The sequence below is a fragment of the Nyctibius grandis genome, chromosome 11, assembly GCF_013368605.1.
Source record: "Nyctibius grandis isolate bNycGra1 chromosome 11, bNycGra1.pri, whole genome shotgun sequence".
In the NCBI taxonomy this organism is placed as follows: Eukaryota; Metazoa; Chordata; class Aves; order Nyctibiiformes; family Nyctibiidae; genus Nyctibius; species Nyctibius grandis.
In genome coordinates, this window is record NC_090668.1 from 20377757 (window position 1) to 20404679 (window position 26923).

Genomic DNA, 26923 nt, shown 5'->3' on the forward strand with positions numbered 1-26923 from the left:
CTTCCACCCCCCATTCTTCACCCAGGAAATGTTCAGATAACCACCAGGTTCTCAGATGGGAATAGGTTTAAGATCACCTTCAAGCCCTGACTTGTCTGTTTACACCACGAACCCCCTGCGCTCACCTCCCAACCCACCCTGTTCTTCAGCGGGAAGTTTGGCAGCAGCCGGCACGCAGCTCCCGTTCGTACCCTTGGCTCTGCACAGAGACAACATGGAAGGAGAAATGAGTCGTTTGTGAACAGCTTTGTAGGAGGGTGTTACTTAGCAAATAAGCAGGATGACACGGACAGCTCTTGTGTGGGCTGCGGGGTGTGAGATGGGGATAAGCAAGCAGCTCACGTGGCTTCGGGACAAGCTCGGGGTGTTGCTAGTTAGGTGCTAGAGAGACCCGAGTTCCACCCGCAGATGTCTACAGTAATTTGGTGTTTCTTTTAAGAGTTGTTACGAAGTGCTGTGGATTGACAATACAACGTGGCCATTTTGTTGGTTCCCTTTTAAATGGCTTCCTTCCTCCTAAGGCTTACTAAATTAAAGCATTTCATGTACCGGTGGATGAGAAATGCCTCTAACTTCTCCCTCAGCTGAGTTCCCATTTGCTGTAGCCAGGCATCCTTGCTGCTGGGTAGGGAGTGCAGCATGAGAGATATCAGCAGAGCCAGAGCAGATGAGGAAAAAAGTAGCAGGACTTGTCAGAAAACCTCCTCTCTCAGTATATTGCCTTTATATAATCACCGTTGTCCTCCAACCGTGAAAACTGAATTCAGCTTCCATCAAAGCTTTTATTAACGCTGCTTCAGAGTGTCCTGCCTGTGTTGCTTCTGTCCTGGTTTGTGCCTGGCAGCTGGGAATGCTTCTGCAACCAGCTCCGCGGGACTCTCCTCTTGATCTGCAATGTGGCGTAACTCGGACGCAACCCTTAGCCCTGAATTCAGCTCCTGATCATAAATTAAGATAACATGAAGACCTTCGCATGACAGGTTTTCTTGTCAGGCTTTCATTATGGTTTCTACTGTGGTATAGGAGAAAGCTGCCTCTACAGGCATAGAAGTGTTGTGTTAGGAAGTGTTTTATTAGATAAACAAGCAAACCTGCATTGATTTGGGAAGGTGGAGAAGTGAGGGTGTTGCAGTGTGACATCTTGGGATCCTGCCTCTGCAGTGCTTTGGTAGTACATAGGAAGGAGCTTTTTTCCTGTTAAGAGTCTTCCAGAGACATGAGTTTCACCTCCTCTTCTGCACTGGAGGTGAACCCAGGGCAATGGTGTCCTGTTTGCAGAGTCCCGGACCCATGTATGAATCTTGTTGCCGGTCCTGTATATGGCCAAGAGTGCTTTTGATGCTGTAGGAGCCTATGTTTGTGTTATATACCGTTTAAATTCCTCTTTATCTGGCTTTGTACACCTACTTGTTGGCCACAGGGGAAGAAAAGGAGATCCATCTCTGAATGTGTCAGGGATGCTCCGGCTGCTTTCCCTTGGCTGTTTACTTTGCCAGAGCTGAGCAGCCACTCCTGCTCGTGAGCCCTTGCTGCTGTGCACTTGTTCCACGTGGAATTCTTCATCCTCGCATTTGAAATGTGCCAGCAGTGCTGTGCTGTGCTACAGCTTTTAAAGCACACAAAAACGCAGTTACAGGGTTGAGGTTTGTCCTTCTTTGCGTGCTTATGATGCGTTATTTTGCTGCCAGTGAAAATGACATAACATTTAAAAATAAGTAAGGATTCAAATATCCACTGGCTTCGTCGTATGTGCGCTGCTAAAGAGCAGTGTAGGCTACAAATGGGTTCTGGCACTGGATGTATTTATGCAGATACATTGTCAGAGACTAAAATATTACCTGCCTTCACACAGTGAGGTGAATCTTGAACAGCAGGCTTGGAGGTAGAGAACTTGTGTGGACACTCAGCCTGTGGTTGTGATAATATCACCGTAGGCTGGGACTTTAAAAGGTTAAAAAAATGCATATCTCAAGCCGTGATGCACATCTGTTTCAGAGCAGCAAAAACAGCCTTTCAAGGTTTGCTAGAAGTTTCGTGTGGCCTGATGCTCTGTACCTGGGTCTATTTTGAGCTGTCGGTGACTCACACGATGAACTTTCCATGATGGATGTGAGGGGGTAGGTTGCAAATAGCACCCCTGATGATCTTTTTGTTCACACCTCTCTAAATGGGGCAGTGCTCCTCTTCCTCGGGGGAGGCAGGGGAAGGGGGTCAGCCCCTTGTGTCCTGTGCAGGGTCCTTAGGAAGCAAATGGGGAAGATAACGAACGACAGCCCAGTTGCATTGCTGTTTGCTGCGGTGATTGCCTGGATTAGGTTTTTAGGTTGTATATTTGATCACTATGGATCCCAGTTCACTACAGCAGTGAAAAATACACTCGTTTCCCTTTGAAAGGCACGTGACTTCTGTTTTAAGCTCTTTTGAAACAAACTGTGGCTTTGCGCTGGTATGTCAACTCCTGACCAAACAGGATGATATCTATCTTCTGCGGGTGCCGACTGCTCTTCAGTCTGTTTGCAATCTGCAACAGCGTACAGCATCGCTGTGCGTGTTTGTGGTGTAGCTCTGTAACCAGCAAAGGGTTACCCAGGTACGCTTGGTGCCCTGCGTTGGCTGAGGGCAAGTGGCACAGGATGCTGTGACTACAGAAATGTGGGGAGGACGTGCACAGCGGGGTACAAGAGATGGCAGAAAAGTTTTCTGTATGGTGCCGAAAAAGGGGGGTTGCCAAAAATGTGTGTCTTGCCTTGGCCAGGAGTGTGGTGTGCTGTGTCTCTTGCTGCATGGTGTAATACCCTTTCTACTCAGGCTACTGAAAATCCTGACCTTGAACGTATGCTTAATTTGGACTGTGTCAGTAATCTCAGAGCTGGCTGCTAGAATATAAATGAATTTTTCACACCACTGAGGCATAGATCCGAGCTGCAAACTCCTCGTGGCACCAGTACAGTAACTTGCAGATTTTCCAGTGCTGGCCTAGAAACAGCATAGGCACATGCAGCAGCAGCCAAGCTAATAACACCCTGCTTCTCAGCAGTGGTTCAGCTGCGGCATCTATTATCCCTGTCATGTGAATGCAAATTTCTACGCAGAGATGATTTCCAGACCTTGAGCAGAGCCAGCTTGGGTGTGTTCGTATTGCCACCCTTTTTTGCTTTCCCTTATGTTCTCATGCCCAAAGCCAGCACGGGTGTTGGCATCTGCGGTGAGAACATCTTTTAAGTTTCCACTGACTTTATTGGACCAGGAATGGCGTTGACACAAGCGATCAGCAGCTTGAGATGGGAGGTCCTGATGCCCTCATTATTTCAGTGGGGTGGGGAGCAGCAAGGAATGTTGATGCCTGGGGCTAGGCAAAGGGTATTAAGCTTGTTGCCCTCCTCCCAGCCGTCTCATATGGAAGGAGTGGGCAAAATGCCAAGGGAATTGTCTGCATCTTGAAAAAATTGGGCTCAACCACAAGTGATCATCTCAACACTGGAAAAGTGGAGTAGAAAAACGTCAGAGCAGAGGATCAGCATCGTTCCCTTGGGCTTGAAGCCTGAGCTTAGTGGCTGCGCTGTCAGCTGGGAGGCTGGGCGCAAGGGGGGCTGAGCCCATGGGTACCAGCAATGTGGGGAGGAGAGCTTGCCTCCAGCTCTGGAATGCCCTTTGCTCCATCCCACTTGGCTGCTGAAAGAGAGGATGAGGTCGTATCTGAAAAAGTGAGTGGAGGTGTGTGGTAGCAGTGGCTTTGTTTCTGGGATGGTCACTTTGGCTCTTTGAGGAACCTCGTGTTTCCCAGCTCTGTAATGGAGACTGTGGGAGGTGGTTCACGTTTGTTTTCCTTTGGGAACATAGTTGCCAGGCAATTATTTTACACCCTGTAGCACTGAAGACATGTCTCTTCAAGTCCGATCTCTTACCACATAACTGAGAAAATGTATTTTGCATTAAAAAGAAGCCTTTTAAAAAGGCCCTTCAGGCATAAAGTCAGTGTGTTTTCTATATATAACCCTGTATTATTAATACAATGAACTTATCTGTAGACTCTGTGGGTGAATATGACTTGATCATTGGAGATACGAACAATATGATACTCATTTTCAGTGCGCTGTGTCTCTGGCTCCATAATGGTGCTCCCAGCCTTCAGTTCATTTCTTAGTGATAAGGTGGGGCAATAGTGTGAAGCAAGTTTGTGGACTGCATTTTTGCTGAGCGTTAATATAAAATAAACAGCCTTTAGAGAGAACAAATTTACCTTGGTTCAGAAATGCCAAGATCTATAGATTTGGGACAGACAGGAATGATGAATGTGAGTGTGTATTATTGAAATAAGCCCAGAGCGGCATGGCAAAAGCTTTTCTGGATTTAGTTACAGGGGTTGCAATATAAGTTGCTTTGGCTGGAAAATGTTAAGGTGGTGATAGATTTCTTTTTATGTGGGTCATTTATCACTGTGTGCATTATGTGAGATCATTTTCCTTTTTCAATCAGGGAAGAGTGTTTTAGGGTGCACTTAGAACACCACTTTAGCCCAGGTCCTGTTGAGGTTAGTCTTTGAAATCACCCCAGACAAGCACGTGTGTGCAGACATCTGTGGCTCTGTAAGAGGAGGAGATAGTGCAAGCATGGTATAAGTTTTAATTACTTCTTGTTATTGTATGTTAGGTGGTGTGTTCACAGAAGGGAAGAAGGCTGGGTTACACGATCTTTCTAGATCCCAAGCCTCCTTTCTGTGTGAGCAAGGTGCACAGATGCCCAATCTGATTTAGTTTATGGTGGTCCAGTTGACTGATCTGGTGTAGACTTAGTCTGGAGGAGCACGAACTTGTGGAGTAACAGCCATACGGTCCTGTTGGTCTCTCTGATGCAATAGCTAAATCTTAGTGGAACTGCTCTTAAAAACTGGGTGGGAGATATCTGGAGTGGGTGAAATGGGAGTTCAGCTGGAGACGGAGGATGCAGTTAGAGGCAGAAAGGCGGTTCCTATCAAAGGGGATGGTGGAGGCCCTGACATGTGGGAAAAGGCAACGAGGCTGACACGATTGAGGGCTCTGTACAGTGCTGCAGCTAGAGTATGGTGCTGCTCAGAGCCTCAGTGACCTGCTCAGGACTGGTCTGCAGGACACACGTGACGACGTAAGAGTAGCAGGCAAAGCAGAGCTGTCTTTAGCACAGGCGTGTACCCGTACAAAGCTGTAGCTTCAGTGCTGTTCCCAACATCGTGGGCACTGACATTGCCACGATTACAGCGCTGTCTCTGCCTCTGTCCCTCGTGCCTCCTCTGGACTTATCTGGTCCGGTGGGTAGTTACACACCACCAACTTTTTGGGGTCAAACCGCACGTGTGTCTCATTCCTAGGCACTTGGCCCATGTATCTCGTCTGCATGAATTCTACTGGTTTCTTGCAATAGCTTCCTGGTGACTGTTTTCATCTTAGGTTAGAAGCTTTTTTTAACTGAATATCCTCTTAATCTATTCTTTCCAGCCCTGCAAAAACAGCTGTGTAAATTGACAGGAGCCAGGAAATAGCAGCTTCACAGCTAATAACGTGGGCTCCTGGTGTTTCCCGCTGTGGTTTAGCAGGAGGTTGTCCATCTGAAGCTGCTGTGCTGTCGCACCACTCTGTTCCCCACATCCCTGCTGTTAAACCAACATCCACGTGGGCTGCGCTCCTTAATACTCAACTGGTCTCAGCACACAGGGACTCTTTATAATCCTTGCAGCCTTTTCACGTCATGTCAGTATTTTACAGGGAGCTGTCGTGTCTTTTGCGACATTTTCTGTAACTCTGGATAAATAGTTAGTGTCTAGGAGCGGTGATGGCTTATCTGCTGGGGAGCAGGCTTGTGAAAGGAAATGTGGGCAGTACAGTGCTCTTCTGTCTAACAGTTACAAGGGCACCGGGAGCATCCCGCATGCAAACTGCAAGTATTTAGTCAGGTTACATGCAGGAGACGCTTATATGTGGGAAGCCCAGTAAAGGTGGGGTATGGAGGAGAGTGAGAGAATGATTCCAGCCATGGGCAGAGGTTGGTTTTGAATAAATGCGGGTTAACGTGTCGGCTGTGCTAATGCTGATTTTGTAGTCGGCCTCCGTGTTTAAGGTCACAGCCAATGTCAAAGCAAGAATTTGGGCTGTGCTGTCTGGGCTGCAGCCACGCTGGCTGTAATGCAGTTGTGTTCCTGGTGTTCTCTGGCTGAAAATCTGCATGTTGACAGTTTATTTCTCAGCCCTATTTTTATTTTGGGATATTTTTTTTTCCCCATGACTGTCAGTGTCTCAGAGGCTACTCTGCTGCTGCTGGTGTCAGCACTTTGTACTTTGCTGTTTTCCTCTGGATGCTCAAGGCTGATGTGATGGTTTTGTTCTTTCACCATGGCCCCCCTACACCCCATATCCCACTCAATAAAGGCAGAACTGGTAGCACTGGGGAGTAGTGCTACAGCTGGAAGGAGCAGGCTGGGAAGCGCAGTGTGATCCGACCAGAGGAATAAGAACTCCTGCCTGCTTTTACCAGGAGGGTCTGGAGTTTGCTTTCTGTCCTCCTCCTTTTGTTTCACTCTCTTCACTAGAGCAAACCAAGAAACTGTTAGGGGATGGTGAGACTCTGTTTCCCTATTGTGAAGGGTTTAGCTTTTTACAAAAAGAAAAGAACAACTGAAGTCCCACTGAAATAAGAGCAGGATGAGAATTGGGACTTCTGGTTTAATTTCTAGGTTTGTCCCCAATTTACTGTCCCTGTCACTCTGAATTGCACTTAGAAATGATGCAGTTTTTTAATCTGAAATCGAGCTGTCCAAAATCTGACCTGTTTAAGTTGTGGCACCCGAGTGTTTCTAAATGCCATCCTGCTTTCTGGCAACTTGTATATATGTGTAGTAAAAGCCTAAAATTTGGCAGCCAGATTGAAATGTGGGAGAGACTTCCAAAGCTAGTCATACCAGTCGGCCTTGGGAAATCACTTCTGTTGGCTTTCAATCTTGCAGCCTAAATTATTCCATCACAAATTAATTTTGTGGACTGTACTTGTCTTATTAATATTTGGCTCTCTATGCCTCAGTTTACACAGCTGTAGCAAGTAATTTGTGAATTTCCTATCTAGTTGCTGCTCAGAAATGAGCACTGTAGGCATGATTTTACACACTTAGTTATTTGCTCATCTTGGAGAGATTCCCCATTTTGCTGAAATTGGTGTTTGTGGGATCTCAACTATAGCCATGTTCCTCGAGGACATGCTGGAGGTAGTAGCGTGAAGGAGGGCTCCCATAGCAAGGGCTTTGCATCGCTTAGAATTTGCTGGTGTTTGCTACGTGGTGTTGGAGTCTGGAGTCCTACCAGTTTGGCTGCACCGGCCCTGTTAGATCACACCTTGCCATAAAACCAGTCCTGTGTTGTGGATGATAAATGTAGCTCTGTTGCACGAGTGCCCTGTGGGGCAGCCTGGGGTGATGAGATGTCCGTGTCCCTTCACCTTGGTGTGCCTTGCTCTGAAAATACCAGCATAGTGTTTTCTGGCAGTGTCTGTCCCCATCTGCTCAGGCCTGTCGCCGTGGCTCCCATGGAGAGCTGGGAACAGTGACATTGCTCCGAGATGTGTGCTCAAGCACTGCTCAGCAAGCAACGTGGCCGAGGTCACCGGAGCAGGGACAGGCTGTGCTGTGCCCTCACAGAAAGGGACAACATTTCCTCTGGTGAATCGCAGCCGTTTCATCCCAGCAGGCACCTGCACCCGTGTTTTGGATGAAGTGGCAGTCTCCTCTCCCTCTGACATGTGCATCTTCACTTGGCGTTGGCGTGGGGAAGAATTATTGCATTGCCTTTAGTCATAAGGTTTGATTTTTAGGGTTTCTTTTGCCTTGCTCAGTTCTTCCCTCCCTCACTGCGGAGGATTACAGTAGTAGTATAAAATAACTGCCTGTATGGAATAAAGGGTGAATTTTCAAAAATTGTCAAAACAGCCCAGTTTTTAGGACATCTGACTTGGACGCTTAGCAGGGTCAGTTTTGGGAGCTTTTGCTTATGCAGAGCAGCAGAAGTGGGTTGTTTCCATTTTTCCGTTTTGTTGCTGATGGGCCTGTCTTTGTCCAGCTGTGTCCTGGTGTACCCTGACAGAGGCTAACTGCCCCCGCAGCAGAGCTGCTGTCAGAATACTTTAAAGTCGGTCAGACTGGCTCCTGCTTTGGGAGGTTTATCAGCAAAGATTTTCAGTGCCTCCAGTGGAGGCTATTTTTATTCTATCCAGGGGCTACCTTCTGCTCCGAGGTCCTTATCACTTTTTTTTTTTTTTTGAAAAGAGAAACCTGCCTGTTTTAGGACAACCTTAAAGATCTCCATCTTTTGCAATCTGAAAAGCAAGATAGTCTTTTATCCAAGGTAAATGTTTTTGGCATTTCTATGACATGTTCAAGATTTCTTTTATTTTTTTTCCCTGTATAAGGAGGACACTGCTATAGACCTGAGAATGCGCTGAGTTTTCTCCCTTGAGCAGGGATGACAGCAAATGAGGTACCTCATGTTTCATCTTCATACTCTGATCAGTGCTATGACTGTTGCAGAAAATCCACGTTGTGTTTCATTGCATATAATCAAGACTGGAAGAGCTCTCAAGAGATCATCCAGTTCATTTTCCTGGCCTATGGCAAGATCAGTCATACCTGCGTCTTTCCTGACAGATGCTGGTCTATGCTCTCTTAAAGACCTCTTCAGCCTCTCCAGGCAGCATATTTCAGTGCTTCACAATCCTTATCAGTAAAAGTCTGGTTTCTCCCCACCTTGTATTTAACCTGAATCATCTCTGCTGCAGTTTAAAACTGTCACTTCTTGTCCTGCCCATTTTGAACACAAAGAACAGGTCATTCCTTTTCACAGCAATGTTAAATATTTGAAGACTATTCATGTGCTTCTCTCTTCTTAATGTTAAATAACCACTATTTGTTAAATCTTTCTTTCTTTGTGGTGGACTTAAGTCTTCTGTGTAAACCTTAATTGGCCTGTCTTCTCAAAACTATTCTGTAAGTGACGATCCCAGTCATTAACTAATCCACAAACAGTTTAAACCCTTTGATCAGCATTTTATTTAGGTACTTTAATAGAAGCCTTCTATGCCAGCCAAATTGCCTATTTGTGCATTGCTGTCTCTTGACTTGATGGCCTTGTGCAGGTGTGCAAGCCAAGTATCCATCCGCAAGGTCTTCTGCTGCTCGCTAACTGTGATTCTTTCCAAGAGAAAGACTGGGCGTCCGGTATAATGTGAGGCTTGGTGTGGTTCGTGCCTTGGTTCTGGGGGACAGCATTTGCAACATGAAGCCTGTGCATTCAGATAGAAAGGGAGCCCCAAGAGAGGCTAACCAATCATGGAGTCATGGGTCTCTGCAGGCACCTAAAATATACATTGACGTACACAGGAATTTGGAAGTGAACGTGCTCAGGCAGGTGGTAGGCTGTGCAATGTCACCTGGTATTAGGACTTTCTGATGTGGCTGTGTTTGAATAGTCAGATCATGCTTGGACAACAACTACTACAATACTGTGATTTGGATGGTGTTGATGTGTAGGTTTTTGGCTCCAAGAGAAAGTCAAGGAAACTTATGCTTTAGCAGGATATATGGGGAGGACAGAAGGCAGGTCATATTCCCTGTCAGTAATTTTCTCTGGATTTCTTTGTTGTAGGTGAGTGTTTTAACCACCTTGGAGCGGCGATTCAACCTCCAGAGTGCTGATGTGGGTGTTATTGCAAGCAGCTTCGAGATTGGCAACCTGGCCCTCATCCTCTTCGTGAGCTACTTCGGAGCCCGAGGACACCGGCCACGCTTGATAGGATGTGGAGGGATAGTCATGGCCTTGGGTGCCCTCCTTTCTGCATTGCCTGAATTTCTGACCCACCAGTACGAATATGAATCAGGAGAAATACGCTGGGGGGCTGAAGGGAGGGATGTGTGTGCTGCCAACGGGTCCACCAGTGATGAGGGACCAGACCCGGACCTTATCTGCAGGAACAGGACTGCTACCAACATGATGTACTTGCTGCTCATTGGGGCACAGGTCCTCCTGGGCATTGGTGCTACCCCTGTCCAGCCCCTGGGAGTTTCCTACATTGATGACCATGTGAGGCGGAAAGATTCTTCCCTGTACATAGGTAAGGCTCTCTGAACTTCTCACAGTCTTTCCTTGCAGGCCAGCATCTCGCTCTTGTCTTACCTGTTTGATGCCAGTGGGAGGGATGCCTTGAGGCCTCTTCTCCATGTCCTGCTGTGCTTGTGAAGGTAACTTGGCATGGGTCTCTACACCAAGCAGCTGTAAGCAGCAGGGAAACAGTGATATTTGCATTTATTGAAGCAATAGTAAGGTTGACAGCCATGGTGATGATTAGGAAGGTGCTCACTCCTCCTATTGAGTTTGCCCAGATTGCTTTGAATTCTGATATTGATTGCTCACGGTTGATTTTTAGCTGAAGAATTTCCAAGTGGCATATATGATGATGATTTTTTTTTCCCCCCAAGATACCCTAGTTCCCTTCCTGTTCTGAAGCATTTGTCTGTGTCTGAGTGATCATTGCAGTATAAAGAGACCAAGAGGAGACACGTCTTGTCACTACCACTGTCATCATATTTTAGTAAGGAAGTGCCTATTATGGAGTAGGTGCTGTGACCCACCATGCTGTGGCAAGACCCCAGATAATGTGGTCCCTGTAATGGAATGAGGTGTGGAAGCTGGTGAGGTCTGTTTTGAGATATGGTGAGCCTGAATTAGAGCTTGTGATTCTGATGATCATGTTGCAATATTCTTCCAGATGGTTAAGATACGAAATTTGGCTTCAATTACCCAATGAAATGTCTCTGTTATTGGGGTAAAGTGCTCATGGGTTTCATCAGTAGTCTCCTCTCCAGTAGTCTTAAAGAGGATGTTGTGGGTGAAGTTGTCTTCTGAAAAAACTGACCAGCTTGGCTCATTCTTCTTTGTGCAGGACTTGTCACTAGGTAAATGGCTTCAAATCAGTGAAGTGTGTGCTGTCATTAATGTGATCCTTCTGCACTTGGTGTAGTTCCTAGTAACCAAAACTATGTGAAATTGTCCCATCATCTCTGTTTTGTCTTGACTGCCAACTGAATGGATGATCCCATTAGTAGTTTGGTTTTTTTTTTTGCGAAGACATTTTTATCAAGTTCCCAAGCATAACTGAGCACAGTTGGGGTATGACCATAGACGGCAAAGCTGAACAGTCCCGCTGACTTTCTGAATGGTGTTCAGTGTCTTGGGATAGTGCAGAGGCCTGTTGGAAAGACTAACTATAGAGCATGCTATGGCATTGCTGGGTGTATTGCTACTTGACTTAGAGGTTCTTCCACACATATTCAAAGTGTGTCCATATTTTCCTACAACTGGCTGTAAAATCATAGTATTTCAGCATTTAGCTTTGTCCTTGGTTCATTATTCACCTTCACTCAGTTCTCTAAGTGCTTGTAAGGGATCCACTAGATAAAGCAGGATGATATATAAAATACAAGATACTGTACAACCCGAAGGTGAATAATGAGACTAAATTCACTGCAGCAACTTTGCCAACACCATAAATGATGAGCTGGAATTAAGAGTGATTCTGAGATTATCTATTATAAATAACTATATGGAGAAGCAGCAACTTCTTTCAGTCTGTTCCATGGGCATTTTTTAAGCAATGCTTCATGTTTGAGAACAGGCTTGAGATGGGTGCATGAGAGGAGGGTTAGGAAGAGTGATTCTTTTTGTTCCTGAGATACATTCATCTTGTATGCTAAAATAACTACTTTAAAGTTGGCAGTTCAACTATAGCTGGGAAAATACTGCCAGAAAATTATTTCTGCTTACTACATGCTGCTTCATTATTTTTCCTTCAGACATATGCTTCTAACTATGTTCCTTTCTACATATGGAGTTTTAAAAAAAACCCAAGCATTTTGGGGTTGTTTGCTTTTCTGGCTTTAGCTATGAAAAACATAATCTGAATTTCTACGTATGAATTATGGGTTGCAGAAGAGTGCATGCGTATGCACACTCAACCAATCAGCCATACCAACAATGAAGTTTAATATCTGCCCTGACCCAGCCTATCCATCGCAAGTAGGTTTTCAGATATGGGATGATTAATTCTTACATCAACCTGCAGTCAATTTGGCTAGTAAAAATAAAAGCTAACAGGGAAAAAAATACAGGGGAAAAAAAACCTATTCTGTGAATGAATATAAATGGAGAAGAAGCTGGTGGAAATGTACGTGTCTTTTCAGGTTTCTGAATACTTGAGAGGAGGTCAAGTTCTTCAGTTTAAAATGTTGTTTCAGAATTATTTGCTCAGATTTGTCTTTAACTGACTATTTTTGTTGATGTCACCAATGCAATTTTCAGTGGCCTTAGCAGAAGGCTGGCTGAGCACCTTACCCAAGTCATTCTCCTCTGTTTTGCAGAGGAAATAACTGCAGAGTGTATTCTGTCACTGTGCTATATTTATATCAGTTTGCTTTCTCATAATAGCACGCTCACTCAGTAGGGGCTGCGCTGTGTGTGACCGGATAAAACGTTTTTGGGTAAGTTCCCTCAGTTTAAATTAGGAGCATATCTGGCATGGGTTGTTCCCTCAGGATAGAAACTAATTAATAACAGCGATAATAGTCTGGCTGAACTTTCCATCATGGCTGGCTGTGTCTGAGAAATGATCAGATTGACCAGTCCATTCTGTCTTCAGTATATTGCTAATGTCGAGTATGTATATGCTGCATTTGGGCTGTTTTGTAGCTGAGAGGGAAGAAGCAGTCTCTCACCTGACAGCTAAGTACTAGTAATTGTTCACCTGCTGCAATAAAAACCCTCTCGTGTCCCAAGGCAGTGAATTGGGTAGAAATAACCCCAGTGCACTGAGAGGTTTGGTTTTTTTTTTTTTTTTTTTTCCTCCGGAGTTGTACAAGAGTGCAGTGGAGTAACTTCATATAATGTGTAATACAGCCTCTTTGCAGTGAAATGACAATACAGGAAGGTTCCTCCAACCACAACAACCCCCCAAACCTTCTTTTTTTAAAAAAAATATTAGTAGTAATACGTGGGTGCAGGAGAATGCAGCTGTGGTACCATATGGAATTTAAAGTGACGCTTTGGCTTTAACTGCTAGTGCAAGTAATAGCATCTGTGGAGTATAACACACTTCTGGCTGTGAAGTCCGTCAGATCTGGCTCGTTGTGGTTTCTCTGCAATGACAGGCACACGGGAGATGGTGGGCAGTGCACCTCCGTGCAGCCTTTGAAGGCAGAGGTTGCTCAGCCTTGTTGCTCTGCCAAGGAGGGTGGGGATTCATAGCTTCATAATTAGAGATGGGGGTGAGATATTACAGGAAGATCTCTGTGGCATGGGCTGCTGACATGTAGTTTCATGTTTCTTGAGCTAATAGCATATTTTTTTTGATGCCTGCAATGTGTTGCTACCAAACTCAAACAGATTCTGTTGCTGTAGTAACCAGCCCTAGGAAAAGGGCTGTGTTGTAACCGAGGGCAAATCAAATAAAAAAAGAGGCATGCGTGGAAGTACTCACCAAAGGATGTTCAAAAGAAAACACATCTGTGCCGTAACAGAGTGAGAAAGGTAGTGGGACCACGCCTGCTCCTGCTAATGATGGGAAATACATTCTCCTCCTATTTCAGCATCCGAGCGCTTGCTCAATGCAAAGGTCCTGACGTTGGCAATAGCAGCCAAAAGATGAAGAAATAAAGGAATTTTCTTAGCTGTTAAAAGTTGAGAAAAATATTATTCTTTGGTGCTGGTTTGCTTGCTCTTCTCTCTGTTTGGGTCTGCTCTTGTGCTTGAGATTCGAACACAGGTTAATTTTACCTGTGTATTTATTGGCATTTTGGTGTAAGTAACCCCTTTGAGTTGGGGAATTCCGCACTCATGCAGACTGCGCAGGGCTCGTTGTTGCTGCGGCTTCACTAATGTCAAAGGATTCCCTCAATTTGTGGCATCATTTATTTTAAAGGAGGAAAAGTATGTTGAAGACTACTTACTGCTCTCTACCTGCTAATGACTCACTTGACATTTCCCTCTTTAGTTCATTTTCTGCTAGGTCTTGCTGAGTTCTGTTGAAATCAATGAAGACTTTGTCATTAGGAGGGGGATCAGAGGTGTCGTGGAGCTGATACGAGGGGAAAAAAAACCAGATCTGACAGTGTTTGCATGGATTTGCTGCCTCTCAGATGAGCAAGAGCTTGCAAGTGTTTTCTGGTCACTGGAGTACCCACATCACTCTCAGCAGTGGTTTGCATGTTCAATTAGAGCCAGTGCGGTGATGTGGTAGATTAATGTTATTAGCAGTCTCCATACGCACCTTCTGGGCTTCCTGCAGCATTTCACATTTGCTGATAAAAGTTGTTGCATCTTGTCCAGGATGTGGTTACCTATAGAGCAGAATGAATAGCTTCTGAGAGCTACTATTTGATCTGGGACAATTAAAGGCTGCATTATATAGAGGATGTTGCTATTATTCTGTCTCCTGTTGATGGAGGAAATTGAGGTTGGAGGGAGCACTGCCAGATTGTGTGGCTCATTCCGAAGAATGCTATGTTGATCTTCAATGGGTCAGAGATTCTCCTTAAGTTTGCTGAAGCCATCTCAGTGTTTAACTTCATGGACATATACCCCACATGTTCAGGACCCACCACTTCAAACTCCTCGCTGACTTGTAGAAACTGCTGTAATGGGAAGAATGGACTTCAAGGAAATCCCAGGAGGGGCAAGTCTTGAGTCAAGGAGCGATGAGGAGTGAAGAGTGCTCCTGAGTTATTGGTGGTGCAGGGTGTGCTTGAGTGTAGTGTGCTCAGGGCAATAGAGCTGTTCTTGGCCTGCTTTGTGGCAGGGTGAACGAATGGAAAAATAGAAAACTCAGCACTGCTGGATGTGTCTGTTTAGCTGCTCTCTTCTGTCTCATCTCCCAGGCGTCTGTCTGGCTTTCTCTGTGTATTTTGATGTATCATATGGTTGTTCCAGCTGTCACCCTTGTTGTAAGAGGAGAACTTTACAGGATGGCATTCTCTGTCCACCTCTGCCCAGATGGGACTAACCTGGTAAGGGGGATGGGACCCTGTGTTGTCGCTACTGACTTTGACTTTTGCAATGGTGTGGGGTTATTTTGCATGCAATGTGTGGAAGCACTTTTTGTTTCGCGATGACAGTCATAGAGAAATGCTCACTCTTGCTTCTGGTGCTTTCTTGCTTGCTTTAAACACCAGCTCCAAATTTGTCACAGAGGAAGACAAACATGCCCTAGTTGGAATCCTGCTGTCTCCAGGGATAAATTTGTCCATTTGAAAAATCACTTATGGTAGCTTACGTCAGTCAAAATGACAGCAGCCATTGTGTTTTGGAGAAGCAGAAGCATTTTCTCGACTGACAAGAATTAAATCTGAGAGTTAGTATCTATAGTGCTGAGTTAATAGCAAGTTATCAGGATAAGATGCTGAAATCATCAGAGTTTGAGTCAACATTTTGTGTGTGGTGATACACAGAAATAGTACTTGGATTTCTATGAGGAAGCTCATGTTGGTAAGCTAAGCAGTTGCTGTGGATTTTGAAACAGTTTATCTACTGTGTATATGATATTATGTATATTAGGGTTCATCAATAAATACTAAAAAAAAGTTTTTAAAAAATGAAATGGGCTTTCTAATTTTATAAGCAAAAGTGAAAAGGTGTTCCATGCCATTAAAGAAAAAGCCATAGAAATTGGAGAGTTCAAAAACCCCAGCCCTCTGTGGGAAGCACCCCCATTGTCTAACCGGTGTTCTTGTATGTAACTTATTATATTTGAAGAACTGTAGAATAGGCAGTCAGTGACAGCACCTTTCATAATAGCAAATGTCTCCTTTTTTTTGAAGCTTTCGGAATTCTCTTTCCTGGGGGACACCATGTAATTCTGAGAAATGTGAATATTTTGGAGCTGCAAGAGCAGATGTTGCAGTTGTTTGGCTTTCAGGCTGGAAATCTGTTCTCCTCTTTACATAGCTTGATATCTACAGCATGATGGGTTCTATGTAAAGTTATTGAGTACCCACAAAAATCTGTTGAGATGGGTATTGTTTCTGTCCCTTCCCAATTCTGTAGAACTTTTTTTTTTCATTCAGTGATATTTTTTTCTTTTTTTCCCTCCTGGTCAAGAAATTCACTTAGGTTTCCAGTAACTGCTTGCTAGTTTTGTCTCTAACTGCTGAGAAGTCTATTGCATGGAGGATGGATGCATTTTGTTCAGTCTTGCCCTTTCTGAATGTCTCCAAAATGTCTTGAAGTGTATGTTTGAACCTACATTCTTAAACCACAGCAAGCAGAATAATTCTTTGTTTATAGCATACAGGTCATATCACCAGCCTCTCAAGGCCCTCCATTGATGCATATTGATTGGAAAGTCTTTACGAGCCGCTTGAGAGGTCTGTACGGCTCTGCCCATCCTGGCTGCTTATCCCTTTCACTCCTCGCAGCCTTTCCCACTTGGCCGTACTCCTTCCTTGTGTGCTCATTTGCGGTCTGCAGACAGCATGGGTGCTTTATTCACGTTAGCCCTTCTTGCTGGAACATGCTTCTCTGAGCTCACCCGCTTAAGGCTTTGCCAGCCTTGTGCTTTCCTTAACCCTTTCCCTTTTAAAGCCTGCTTCTGCTAGGTCTTTTATAGTGGATCTTAGGTGACTTCCTATCTGTTGTATTTCCTCTGTGTGCCTGCTCATTACCCACGAGCTGTTGGTGAATTTGTCCACCTCCATGTGGGCACATACACTTGTGGAGCCTGAGCACTTGTTCCAGAGAATTGCTTTTCTCCTTGCTTGTGTGTGCAGTTTTATAGGTGGGTAGTATTTTTAGCCTAAAGACTTGACGGAATTTTTGTAATCGTTTTGTTCGGTAAATGCATCCTCCTACGGGTGATTTGGAGAGCCTTTCCTTTCTGCCAGAGTCTCCGGGGGGTTGAGAAAGACACGGTATTAACACCAAACTACAAGGAGTGCTGGTGTCAGCGTGAGTGCTGTGATGCCTGTTCATTATTGAAAGGTGTCTTTGCATCAGATTCACTAGGTTGTCTTCCCCGTGGACTAACTGTGATCAGATTAAATCGCATGGCTTCATGCGGATATGCCGGTATTAACTAGGCTGGCCGAACTCACTGATCCATTGGTAACCTGCAGCCTTTTATAATTAGTCCCCTTTGAGAAGAGATCTGCGTTCTCATTTGCTGGGTGTCAGCGGGGCTGGCTCGGTTACACATGTCCCCTTTTACAGTGCCAGTGGTAATACCCTGGAAAATTAAATGGAAACATAAACAAGTGTGTAGGGTGTATTAGAGCAGTGACAATAATCAATTAATGGGAATAACCTTCCCCAGTGCAGGCAGGAAGGCTGAGTTGTGAAAGGCAGTAGCTGAATGGATGTATTTATTCAATTAAAAGTATATATGCACAAAGTCGTAATTGCTATGGGCTCCATTATTTTACAGCAATTGCTCCAGTTACCTTAACCTTCTGCTAAGAGCTTTTTTTGTCACGAGCTGAGTAAATAAAGCTTGAGTCCAACACAAATGGCTTTGTGTGAGAGCATATTGAGGGTGGGAGCTGTTGCCGTGCTACTCTGTGCTCTCTGTGTACTCTGCAGCTGATTTTTGGCTTAATTGGGATTTGCTGACTCTGGTGTCTTGTAAAAATCATTTCACTTTTTGAGCATGTTGGTTTCTTTCTGTAGTATATTTAAAACAGCCATCAGCTGGGAGAGCCAAGTGAGGTACATCATTCCTGGGGCAGCCTCTTTAAAGCCATGTCCTCATCATTTAAATGGAAGGCATACAGGGGATGGTACATATGGTTCATAAAATTAATTACATAGATTGGAAGGTGCTGAGTTGACCACGTCAAGAGCTGTATTGTACCTCCTTGATGGTGCAAGCGGGGGTGAGCTGGCTTGTGCCAAGAGTCTTGGCCCTTCTAGCAATAGGACAAGAGGACATAGCCTCAAGCTTCGCCAGGGGAGGTTCAGGTTGGACATTAGGAAGAATTTCTTCTCAGAAAGGGTCGTTAGACATTGGAACAGGCTGCCCAGGGAGGTGGTGGAGTCACCATCTCTGGATGTGTTTAAAAAAAGACTGGACATGGCACTTAGTGCCATGGTCTAGTTGACATGGTGGTGTCAGGGCAATGGTTGGACTCGATGATCCCAGAGGTCTCTTCCAACCTGATTGATTCTGTGATTCTGGGAATTTGAGACTCCCCAAATCATTGAACCTAAGGAGCCTCCAGATGTTTTGGTCCCAGTTTACAGGCTGGAACTGAGGATGCTTTGGAGATGTGTTTGGCATGTACCTTCCCATGGTGGAATAAGGCACAGGATCTGCCCTTTCACCACCACGAGTCAGGGCAACGGCCTCAAAGCAGTGGTGAAAGTCTTGCTGTCTGATACAGAGGTTTGTGTTGTCCTCTTCTCCTACTGAAACAAAGAATTTGGTATGGAGGATATTTTAGGACTTGTCAGAAAGGATTATTCCACTCGTCCTCAGCCAAGTGAGCAAGAGACAGCTTTCATGAATTTTGCTGTACCACTGCAACCTTGCAACAAAGGGCAGTGACCTGAAGTAGTGTTAAAAGAGAATCGCTGCGTTAAAGTTGCAAATAGTTACTGCTTTATTGTATATCCTGACACACACTTACTGCCTAATGCCAGCAGGGCTTCAGAGCCCTGTTGCTGCTGCTCTTGGTGATGTCTGCCATGTTACGAGCAGCAGGGAAAGCTGGCTGGCCTGGCCCTGCACCTCCCTGCCTGTGGCTGGCTGTTACTTGGTTGTCTGCAGGACAAGGTGCTTATATGAGTGTACGGGAGAACGCAAAACTTGTTCACAAAAGCTCCTGCTTTCACTGTTTCAAGTGAGGTTGAGGGTGAGGTGCTCAACCAAATTTTTTTTGCCCTTTGGAGAGGTTGCTGCAGGTTTGAGCTGGGTGCCGGGCTGGCTGATGTTCACGCCCTTTGAGTGCCAGGTAGGTGCTGTCTGAGTGAACTCCTAAAAGTGTTTGTTTTTGCCAAGTCCCAAGCACAGCACAAGCATACGGGTCTGTTGGCAGTGCTCAGCTGCCCTGAGGTTGTGGGTTTTGTCATGACTGCTTTGCTGTGTGTTGGCAGCTCTGTGCAGGTCGCTTCCTGATGGGGCAGCCGAAAGGGCAGAGCTCCTCAGGGCTGTGGGGAACGGGCAGGGTGAGCTTTCCCCAGAGGCTCTGGGGGACATCAAGGGGTGATGGCAGATGGGACCATCCTCAGGGCTGTCTGTGTAACTGGTATGAGATGTCCAACACGTGCCTGACCAATGTGACAGGTTCAGTGTATGAACCTGAGTAATTAAAAATTAATGGCGTTAACAGCAGAGGAACATCTGTGACATGAATCAAAGGTGTAAGATGGCCTAATAGTACCTGTTTGTGAGACCTGGGACAGAGCTGCTGTGGAAACATCGGTGTAGCCTCAATAACTACCAGTGTCTGATTACCCCTGATGGACCAGCCTGGAGGAAAAAGTATGGCCACAAGCAGTTTGGCACCTTGCAAAACAAACATATAAAATTCCTTGATGTGCTGCTTGGTGACCTTATAAGCCATTAGAAGAGCCTGTGGAGTGGGAGCCCTTCTCTGGTGTGGTGCGTGGGCTCAGGGGGAAGGCAGTGTCTGCAGGGGCTCAGTGACAAACTGAAACCTGACAGACTTGTCACCAGGGGCCTGGTGCTGGGATTTAACCTACCGAAGATCCACCTACTTATTTTGGAGCCCTGTCTGCTCTGCTGGCTTTAAAGCTGCCGCTGTGCTGGTGCCAAGGTGTTTCACCAGTGCCCAACCTGGTGCTTCACAGCTGTCAGTCAGCTGCGTCTTCCAAACCATCTCTGCTGCCACAAGCAAAATGCTGAGTGAAGGACCTAAACTGAGCTTGAGAAAGGTGAAATTGGCCATGAGCAGCATCTCTGAAGCTCTGGCTGAAAACAGTACAGGGAAAAAATGATGTTCCTCTTTCATGCACAGGATTTGGTTCACACTGGTAGTAAAGTTGAGGCTTTTTAACCTCTTTTTTTTTTCCTCATGTGGACAGCATGGAGGCAGTCTGCAGGGCTATGGACTCTAGGAAGAGATGAGCTTTTCGCACGGTGGGTAGATCCTCTCCAACCACTGCCAGTGTGGCTCTGGCAGCCGAACGCATCCAGAGCATGGCTGGGGGGTGCCTCACGCTGCGGATGTTGTGGTCTGGCGCTGGGACAGAGAGGCTGGGAGTGCCCAAGCTGCTGGAGAAGGGCTGCAAGGCTGCAGAAGGCCTGTCCTTGGCTGGTCTGGGGTTATTCTGCTGGGAGCTTTCCCCTTGGCTTTGGACAAATCCTTCTGGCTTTGCCTTCTCAAAGTTTGGGGTTTGGTCCCTAAATTGCTCCTTCGAACTTTACTCTTTTGAAAGCACTTGGAAACTCTTTTTGCAGATTTCTTTTTGCTAAGGTACAGCCATTTCATTAACTGTGCTGCTAATGAGGTGTTTGGCTTGTCCTTAGAGGGAGGCCTGCTCTCATGAAGTCCCCTCTTGATTTCAGCAATAGGGATTTTGTCTGGAGGAGGCTATCCAAATTTGGCCCTTTATTAACCAATTAAAATGTGAGGATTTAAATAGTTTCTCAGATGGATGTTAACAACAGGTCACGTTGCTCTTTGACTTGATACCTCAGAGCTGTTCATTGCAGCTAAACAAGACTGTCTTGGTTACAAGGTGCAGGGTCTGGCCAAAGGCAGCAGATCAAAGCAATAGCAGAAATTCAGGAGCTGAAACAGGTAGAAGAGCAAGATGCACTGTGCACCAGTTCTTTCCTCCCTGTCTCCCTCTGTTTACCACGCTTTTTCCCTGTGGTTTTCTGTACATTCCTGTCGTCAGTGTTGGACAAAGCATTCTTGCCATAACTGTTTGTACAAGACAGTGATACTGCTTATTAGAGTTGGAAAGAAATAATATTGCGGAGGGGGGGAAGACAACTGGGACAACTTTTCTGTGTTAGTCATTGCGGCAGAGACCAATTACCCCTGTGATGAAAGACCACCTGTACTTTGTTAGGTATCAGCTAACAACATATGGATGTACTAATTCAATCAGACTGATCATCAAAAGAATGATACTCATTAAAGAAAGCTTTCCCTCTGCAGAGTTATAAACTGTGTGCTGGGGGAATGAAAGGGGCGGTGGCATGTGAGAAGTTAGCTACAATGCTGAGGTGCTTTGAGCATCAGTAATGCTTTACTGTCCTTCTCTGTGGGTTACCGCTTAGCTTTCTGTTAATTTTGGGCACTCGATGGTTTTGGTGTGTGTGTGTGGGGGGGTGTTCAATATTCCCTCTCTGCATTTTTATGTATAAAAACTCACTGCAGTGCAATCATAAGGATGTTTTACTGCGGTGTTGTTTTATGGCAATGTATGTCCTCTGTAAAAGCATGCTGTTCTGGTACTTGTGGTAGATAAGTGCACTGTGCTGTAGACTGTACAAGAGGCAGCATTGCAGGAAAGTAAACTATTTGCAGTAGTTCCACCTAAGCTGTGAAGAGTTTCTCACAGGTGCCAGCAGGTAAGAGGTTTGTAAGGAGAGATAACACCTTCTATTTGATCAGCTGAGGCAGCTGGAAAACACACATGTTCATGCTTGGTAGATCTTGTTCTGACCAGTGTGACTACTCATACTTAAGATTTTACTTTTTGTTTCCAAGCTGTCACCTGATCTGGTAAAATATACTTGTTGTCTCCCCAAACCCTGCTTCCCTTCCTGTGTTGGTGAGAATTATGAACAAAATGGAAACCCAGCCTCTGCTGTAACTGAATACCACATCTCATTAGGTGCTTACCATCATGGAGGTACTTGATTTATAAGTAGCAGCAAAACTCAAGCTAAGCATGGGTTAAACAATGGTTTACCTGGTTACACCAGCAATGTCTCCAGGGTTATAGAGCAAGTTAGTGGAAGGGTGAGAATAGACCCCAAGAATTCTGACTTCAGTGCCCTGCAATTGCTCTGAGACCTAAAACATTTCACTGCATTCCTGCAAAGCAGTCTAGCTGCCATGGGTGCAGACAACCCTTCTCTCTCAGTGCCAGAGGGGTTAATGGTCCTGGCTTCTTGTCTGCTAGCACTAGCCTGCTCCACCTCTGCAAGCTATTTTTAATTTGTCTCCAAGAGTTGGGTGATTAAACTAAGACCAACACTGTCTTTGCATAGTGGTCAATAAGATGCAAGAAGCAGACTGAGGACAGTCAGACTCCATGCTGGTCCATAACCCACTTTCAGGAGCCACCAGCACAGGGGACATGCACCCTGGGCTTGTCCAGTAACTTTTGAAGCTCACTTATGCTTCTGGCCTGCACAACAGAAATGGCAATGAATTCCACAGTTCCCTGTGGCTTTTCTCACCTCCTAGTTAGGTTGTGCATTTTTCTTCCCAAGTCTGTTACTTTCTTGCCTGGATGCTTGGGATTTTGGCTTTGAGGCTCTGAAGGTGGTGAAGTGGCATGAAACTGTTCTGCTAGAGTGAAGATATCTTAGAAGTGGCATCTGCCTGTCAAAAATTTTGTTGCTGCCAGAGGTGGCAGTTGTGCCATCACCCAGACCTTGCCAGATCCCACCACTGACAGGAGTGCTCTGGAAATTCCTTGGAGTGGTGAGAAAGTGTCCTGGAGTCAGGAGGGATAAGGCACAGGTTGGTGCAGCTGGCAAAGGTTAGGGCAGGCCATCCAATTAGGTGAAAATGTTGTCTTAAATGGGTTTTGCCGATGCATAAAAGACCTGTTGAAGTGAAAATTTCAGATAAACAAGAGAAGTGAAAATGAAGCTGTGCTGCTCTCCAGTGTTGATAAAATGCTCCCATGTGTAGCTCCTTGAGTTCGTCTCACATTCTGCATCCCCCACCAAACCTGTAGTAATGTGGAGGCTAGAGCAGCTCCAGCAAATCTTTCTGAATAAATTAGTCTCGCTGTCCTGTGGTATTCCAAGTCTGAGTAAACAGATGAGACTTACTCTGTGCCTTAAAATCAGCAAGTTTGGGCTTTATTAGCCCTGGAGGGACGGTAAATTCTAGAGCTGAGACAGAGGAGCAGAGGGAGGAGGAGGCAAGTGAGGAGGTGTAGCACTGGAGAAGGTTATGCTTGAGAAAGTCCTTGCTGCTTACTGCAGCCCAGGAAGGCAATTTGAAATTGAATCTACAGTGCACTGGGGAGCTGTTGGAGGTGACTTAAGATGGGGTAAGGATTTGGGAAATCTGCGTGAGCAAAGGCTGCGTTCAGCACAGGGAAGAATAAGGATGTTGGCAAAAGTAAAGTGAAGTGGGGAGGTGGAGTGTAGAGGTGAGCAGCAGCATATTAAGGCTGGGGCGGGGGGAAGAAGGTATTGAAGAAAGTAGAGTTAACATGGGAGCTAAGCCGATACAGGAGAAATATGGTATGGGCCATCTCCGTTAAGTCCACAGAAGCCTGGATCCTCACATCAAAAGGCTCTTAAATTTCTATTAAAATTCAGGCTCTTTTTTTTTTTTTTTTTAATCGATAACTGGGAATTAGGTGTCTAAATAGAATCTAGGCTAGATGTTGCCTTTTTGGATCACAATCGTTGGACAATTCTCATGGGCATTGCTGTGTCCCTCCTCCTAGACCACGGGACGCACGTGGTCTCCATTTTCTTGCAAAGTAAGCTTGTTTTGTGAATAAACTGTGTGTTTTGATGGTGGGCGTGGGTGGTGTCAGGAGGGGAAGCAGTGTGCTTGTTCCCAAAGAGATCCTTGTGTTTAGTGAAGATGCTAATTATGGTCTCCAACCCATCCTTATTTATCTTCTGCGCGTAGCACCCTGATCAAAGGTGCTGATAACACTTGCACTGAGTAAACAGCTTGTAAGAAAAAAAGATGCTTTTGAATTTCAGGAGCGCCACTGACTGCTGTTTTACTTCTTGGCTGGCATTTTTTGGAGGGATTTTTGAGACTGGAGGTGGCAAAGGAAGGAAATGCTTTTGATTTTTGGTTTTGTTTCTTAATGCCCCATATGGCCGTTTTATTAACTGGAAAACCCCCAACTGTGAATTGGGTGATGTTACACAGCTACAGAGCAAAACTCATTCCCGGCTGTGTGGCTGAGAGGACTTGTTCTTCTGAGTGTGAGCCATACCCCCCCCATCTGGGGTTAGGGTATAAAATAAAAGCTGCAATTGCCCTGTTTTGCTGACCCAATTGCCCTGTTTTGCTTTTTACACTGGGGATGTTGAGCTTTTCAAACAAAACACAAACCTTGAACAAATGAGCTGTCTGCAGCTCATGAAAAAGCACCTCTGTTTGAGTCGAGGTTCTGGGAATGACAGGTACAGCAAACCTACAAGTTTGATGTTTTTTTTTTTTTTAACAGTTTGCCTTGAGTTTGTCCACCACAAAGTTGGTAGTAGGAAGGCTATACTTTCACATTCTTCCCTGCTTGTACGAGTAGGGTTTTATACGGTACTATGAAAGAACACATTGCAAACCAGACTTCCGTAGCAGTGATTTGCACTTTGTGTTATCCAGGCACTTCCCAAGCGTTGACTCTCTGATTCCTGCCTGAGGAGCATTTCTTTACGTTGTCTACAAGATTTCTGTCCCATCTCCCATGCCAAGAGAGAAATGTCTTGCCACGTGTAGCATCTCAGTTGGCAAATGAGACTGAGAATTTAGAAATAGCTTTTAGTCATGTTCCTACTGTCTTCTGTATGTGTATATGTTTAAGTTACTACCTCAGTTTTCTGTCCAGGAGACTTAGCAACAGAACATTTCTCAGATCTGCCTTTCCACTTGTTATTTTCTGTTGTTTAAAGCAGGGAAAGGGAGGGCTGGGACCTCAGCCTTTGTTAGGAGAGTGCCTTGGTTCTTCCACAATATCCTGGAGACTTTTTTTCCCCGAGAGGGATGCGAGACAGAGCAATGGGATTTATTTAAATGGATCCCTTTAGATTTAAGGTCTTGTTTCATTGTCAGCTGTAAGTGCAGAAATGGGATTTGATGTTCAGGAATAGACCTTTCCCCTTTCACATCCCAGAATCTGTGCATCTAGTCCTGCTCCTCAGCCTTCCGTGCTGGATCCAGCAGCTGCACGGTGGAGTCCACACTAGCACTGTCACGAGTTAAAGTTCAGCAGATAATTCATTGTTTTTCCTGCCAGCTTCTCTCTGGAGCTGTGCTAGGTAGCTAGACAGCTAGAACTGCTGTCTGCTTGCTGAAGGTGATGTTTAGGACTGAATGGGCTGATAAAAGTTGCTCAGTGGGTAAGCAGAGCTCCCTGTGCTTGCTAGCAATGACTTGGGGCTGTTGGGAGATGCCTTTGGATAGGAGACAGCCTGCCAGAGACAGAGCACATAAATGAACTGGCTCCAGTTACAGCAGGTGGGTAGTAAAGCAGCAGGATCCTCACAGCAGCGACGAGGGTCTGCTGCCAGCTGGGCTAGAGGTGAGATAACCTTTTGCTGTGCTGAAGCTGCAGGAGCAGAGTCACGGCCGCAGCCTGCTGCGTCACTCCGCGTGCCACCCTCCGTGGCTTTGGGGACAGCGAGTGTGCTTGGAGGGCATCACTGGGGTGCAGCTGGCTTACTGCTGCCAGGCGGGGAAGGGGCACAAAGCAGTCACAGGCCCAATTTTGCAGGGTCTGCACTTCTGTTCTTTGTAATCTCTGGCCCTTCATGGGAAGGTGGTGGAAAAGGAGCAGAAGGGCCAGTATTGGCCATCAAGACTTATTACCTCCAACTCAAGTTAAACACTTACTAGTCACAACCTGCCTATGTAGCACAAAGTGGCTTCTATTGCCTGGAGGGTCTTCTTTTCTGCTGTTCACGGACGTATGATTTGGTAGAGATCATGGCTTGTGACCCCATTGATGTCCTAGGCTATGTTCCTTGTGAATCTGTGCCCTTTTTCAGCCAGTTGTGTTCACAGCTGTTGTTATGGATGAAGAAAAGGGAGATTCAAAGGTGGCACTTAAATGGTTGTCATTTGATAGGCTCCTCTGTGCAGCAAGAGGATGAGCCTCCTTCTCTACAGAGTTTCCTCACTCCTGGGGAAGGGGGTATAAATCTAACTTGAGGTGTCTGCAGCGAGGGTCAATGTGGCTGATTTCCTTCCCTCTGCAAGAGACTATCCTGTACCAGGTGCATAGAAAACACCTTAGTGTTATGGTTTAGCACCAAGTTTGTGTTCTTCTGTCTAATTCTGCTCTTCCTTAAAGAGGCTTTTGGGGTTTAATTAAAGCTGCTACCTAGCTTCAAGTCCCTGGTGTCCTTGGGTTTACAGTAGTCAAGGGAGAGACAGGCTGCTCTGCAGGAGCTGAGCTGAGGGACTCAAGGTGCATCTCTGGAGATGCTGCTCTCCAGGAACTGCTCCTGCATCTAAGGATGCTGTCATCTACCCAAGTCTCTAGCTTTGATGTTAAGGGGAGGTGGTTAGAGTATCCCCCTTACACACACACTTCGAACACAGGTTGTGCAGGATTACAACAGCCAAATCCCAGGCAGTAGAGACTGTTTAATCACACTCCTCTGTCTCTACTGGATTAACGTAATTAACGTAAGCTCTTTTGGATAGGTGACCTGTTATTTGTCTGGCACAGCTCTTCATTTGTGCAGTGCTGTGCATACACCCATGATGCTCTAAAAATGACAATGAAGATCTCATCCCACTTGCATACAACTGGTGACCAAGTAAATCTCCATTTACAGACAACTAGTTTACTGCTCCCTTCAGGGGAAGTTCTAGACTATTTAAAAAAAAAATTAAAAAATTAAGAATGCGTAAGGTTAAGTCAGAATGATCATTTCCCAAGTTACTTCAATGGAAATTAAAATGGGATTTTCTTATTTTAATGTCATCTCTCTAGGGAGTGAAGTTATTAATAAACTGAAA

General features: G+C 45.4%; 1 protein-coding gene across 1 annotated transcript in view; it reads left to right on the forward strand.

The window, feature by feature from the left end:
• SLCO3A1 (solute carrier organic anion transporter family member 3A1) overlaps positions 1 to 26923 on the forward strand; it is a 140256-nt gene that overhangs the window by 15300 nt on the left and 98033 nt on the right. Inside the window, exon 2 of the mRNA XM_068410307.1 lies at positions 9657 to 10122. Within this exon, the coding sequence (XP_068266408.1) occupies positions 9657 to 10122 (466 nt within the window). The remainder of the gene's footprint in view (positions 1 to 9656; positions 10123 to 26923) is intronic.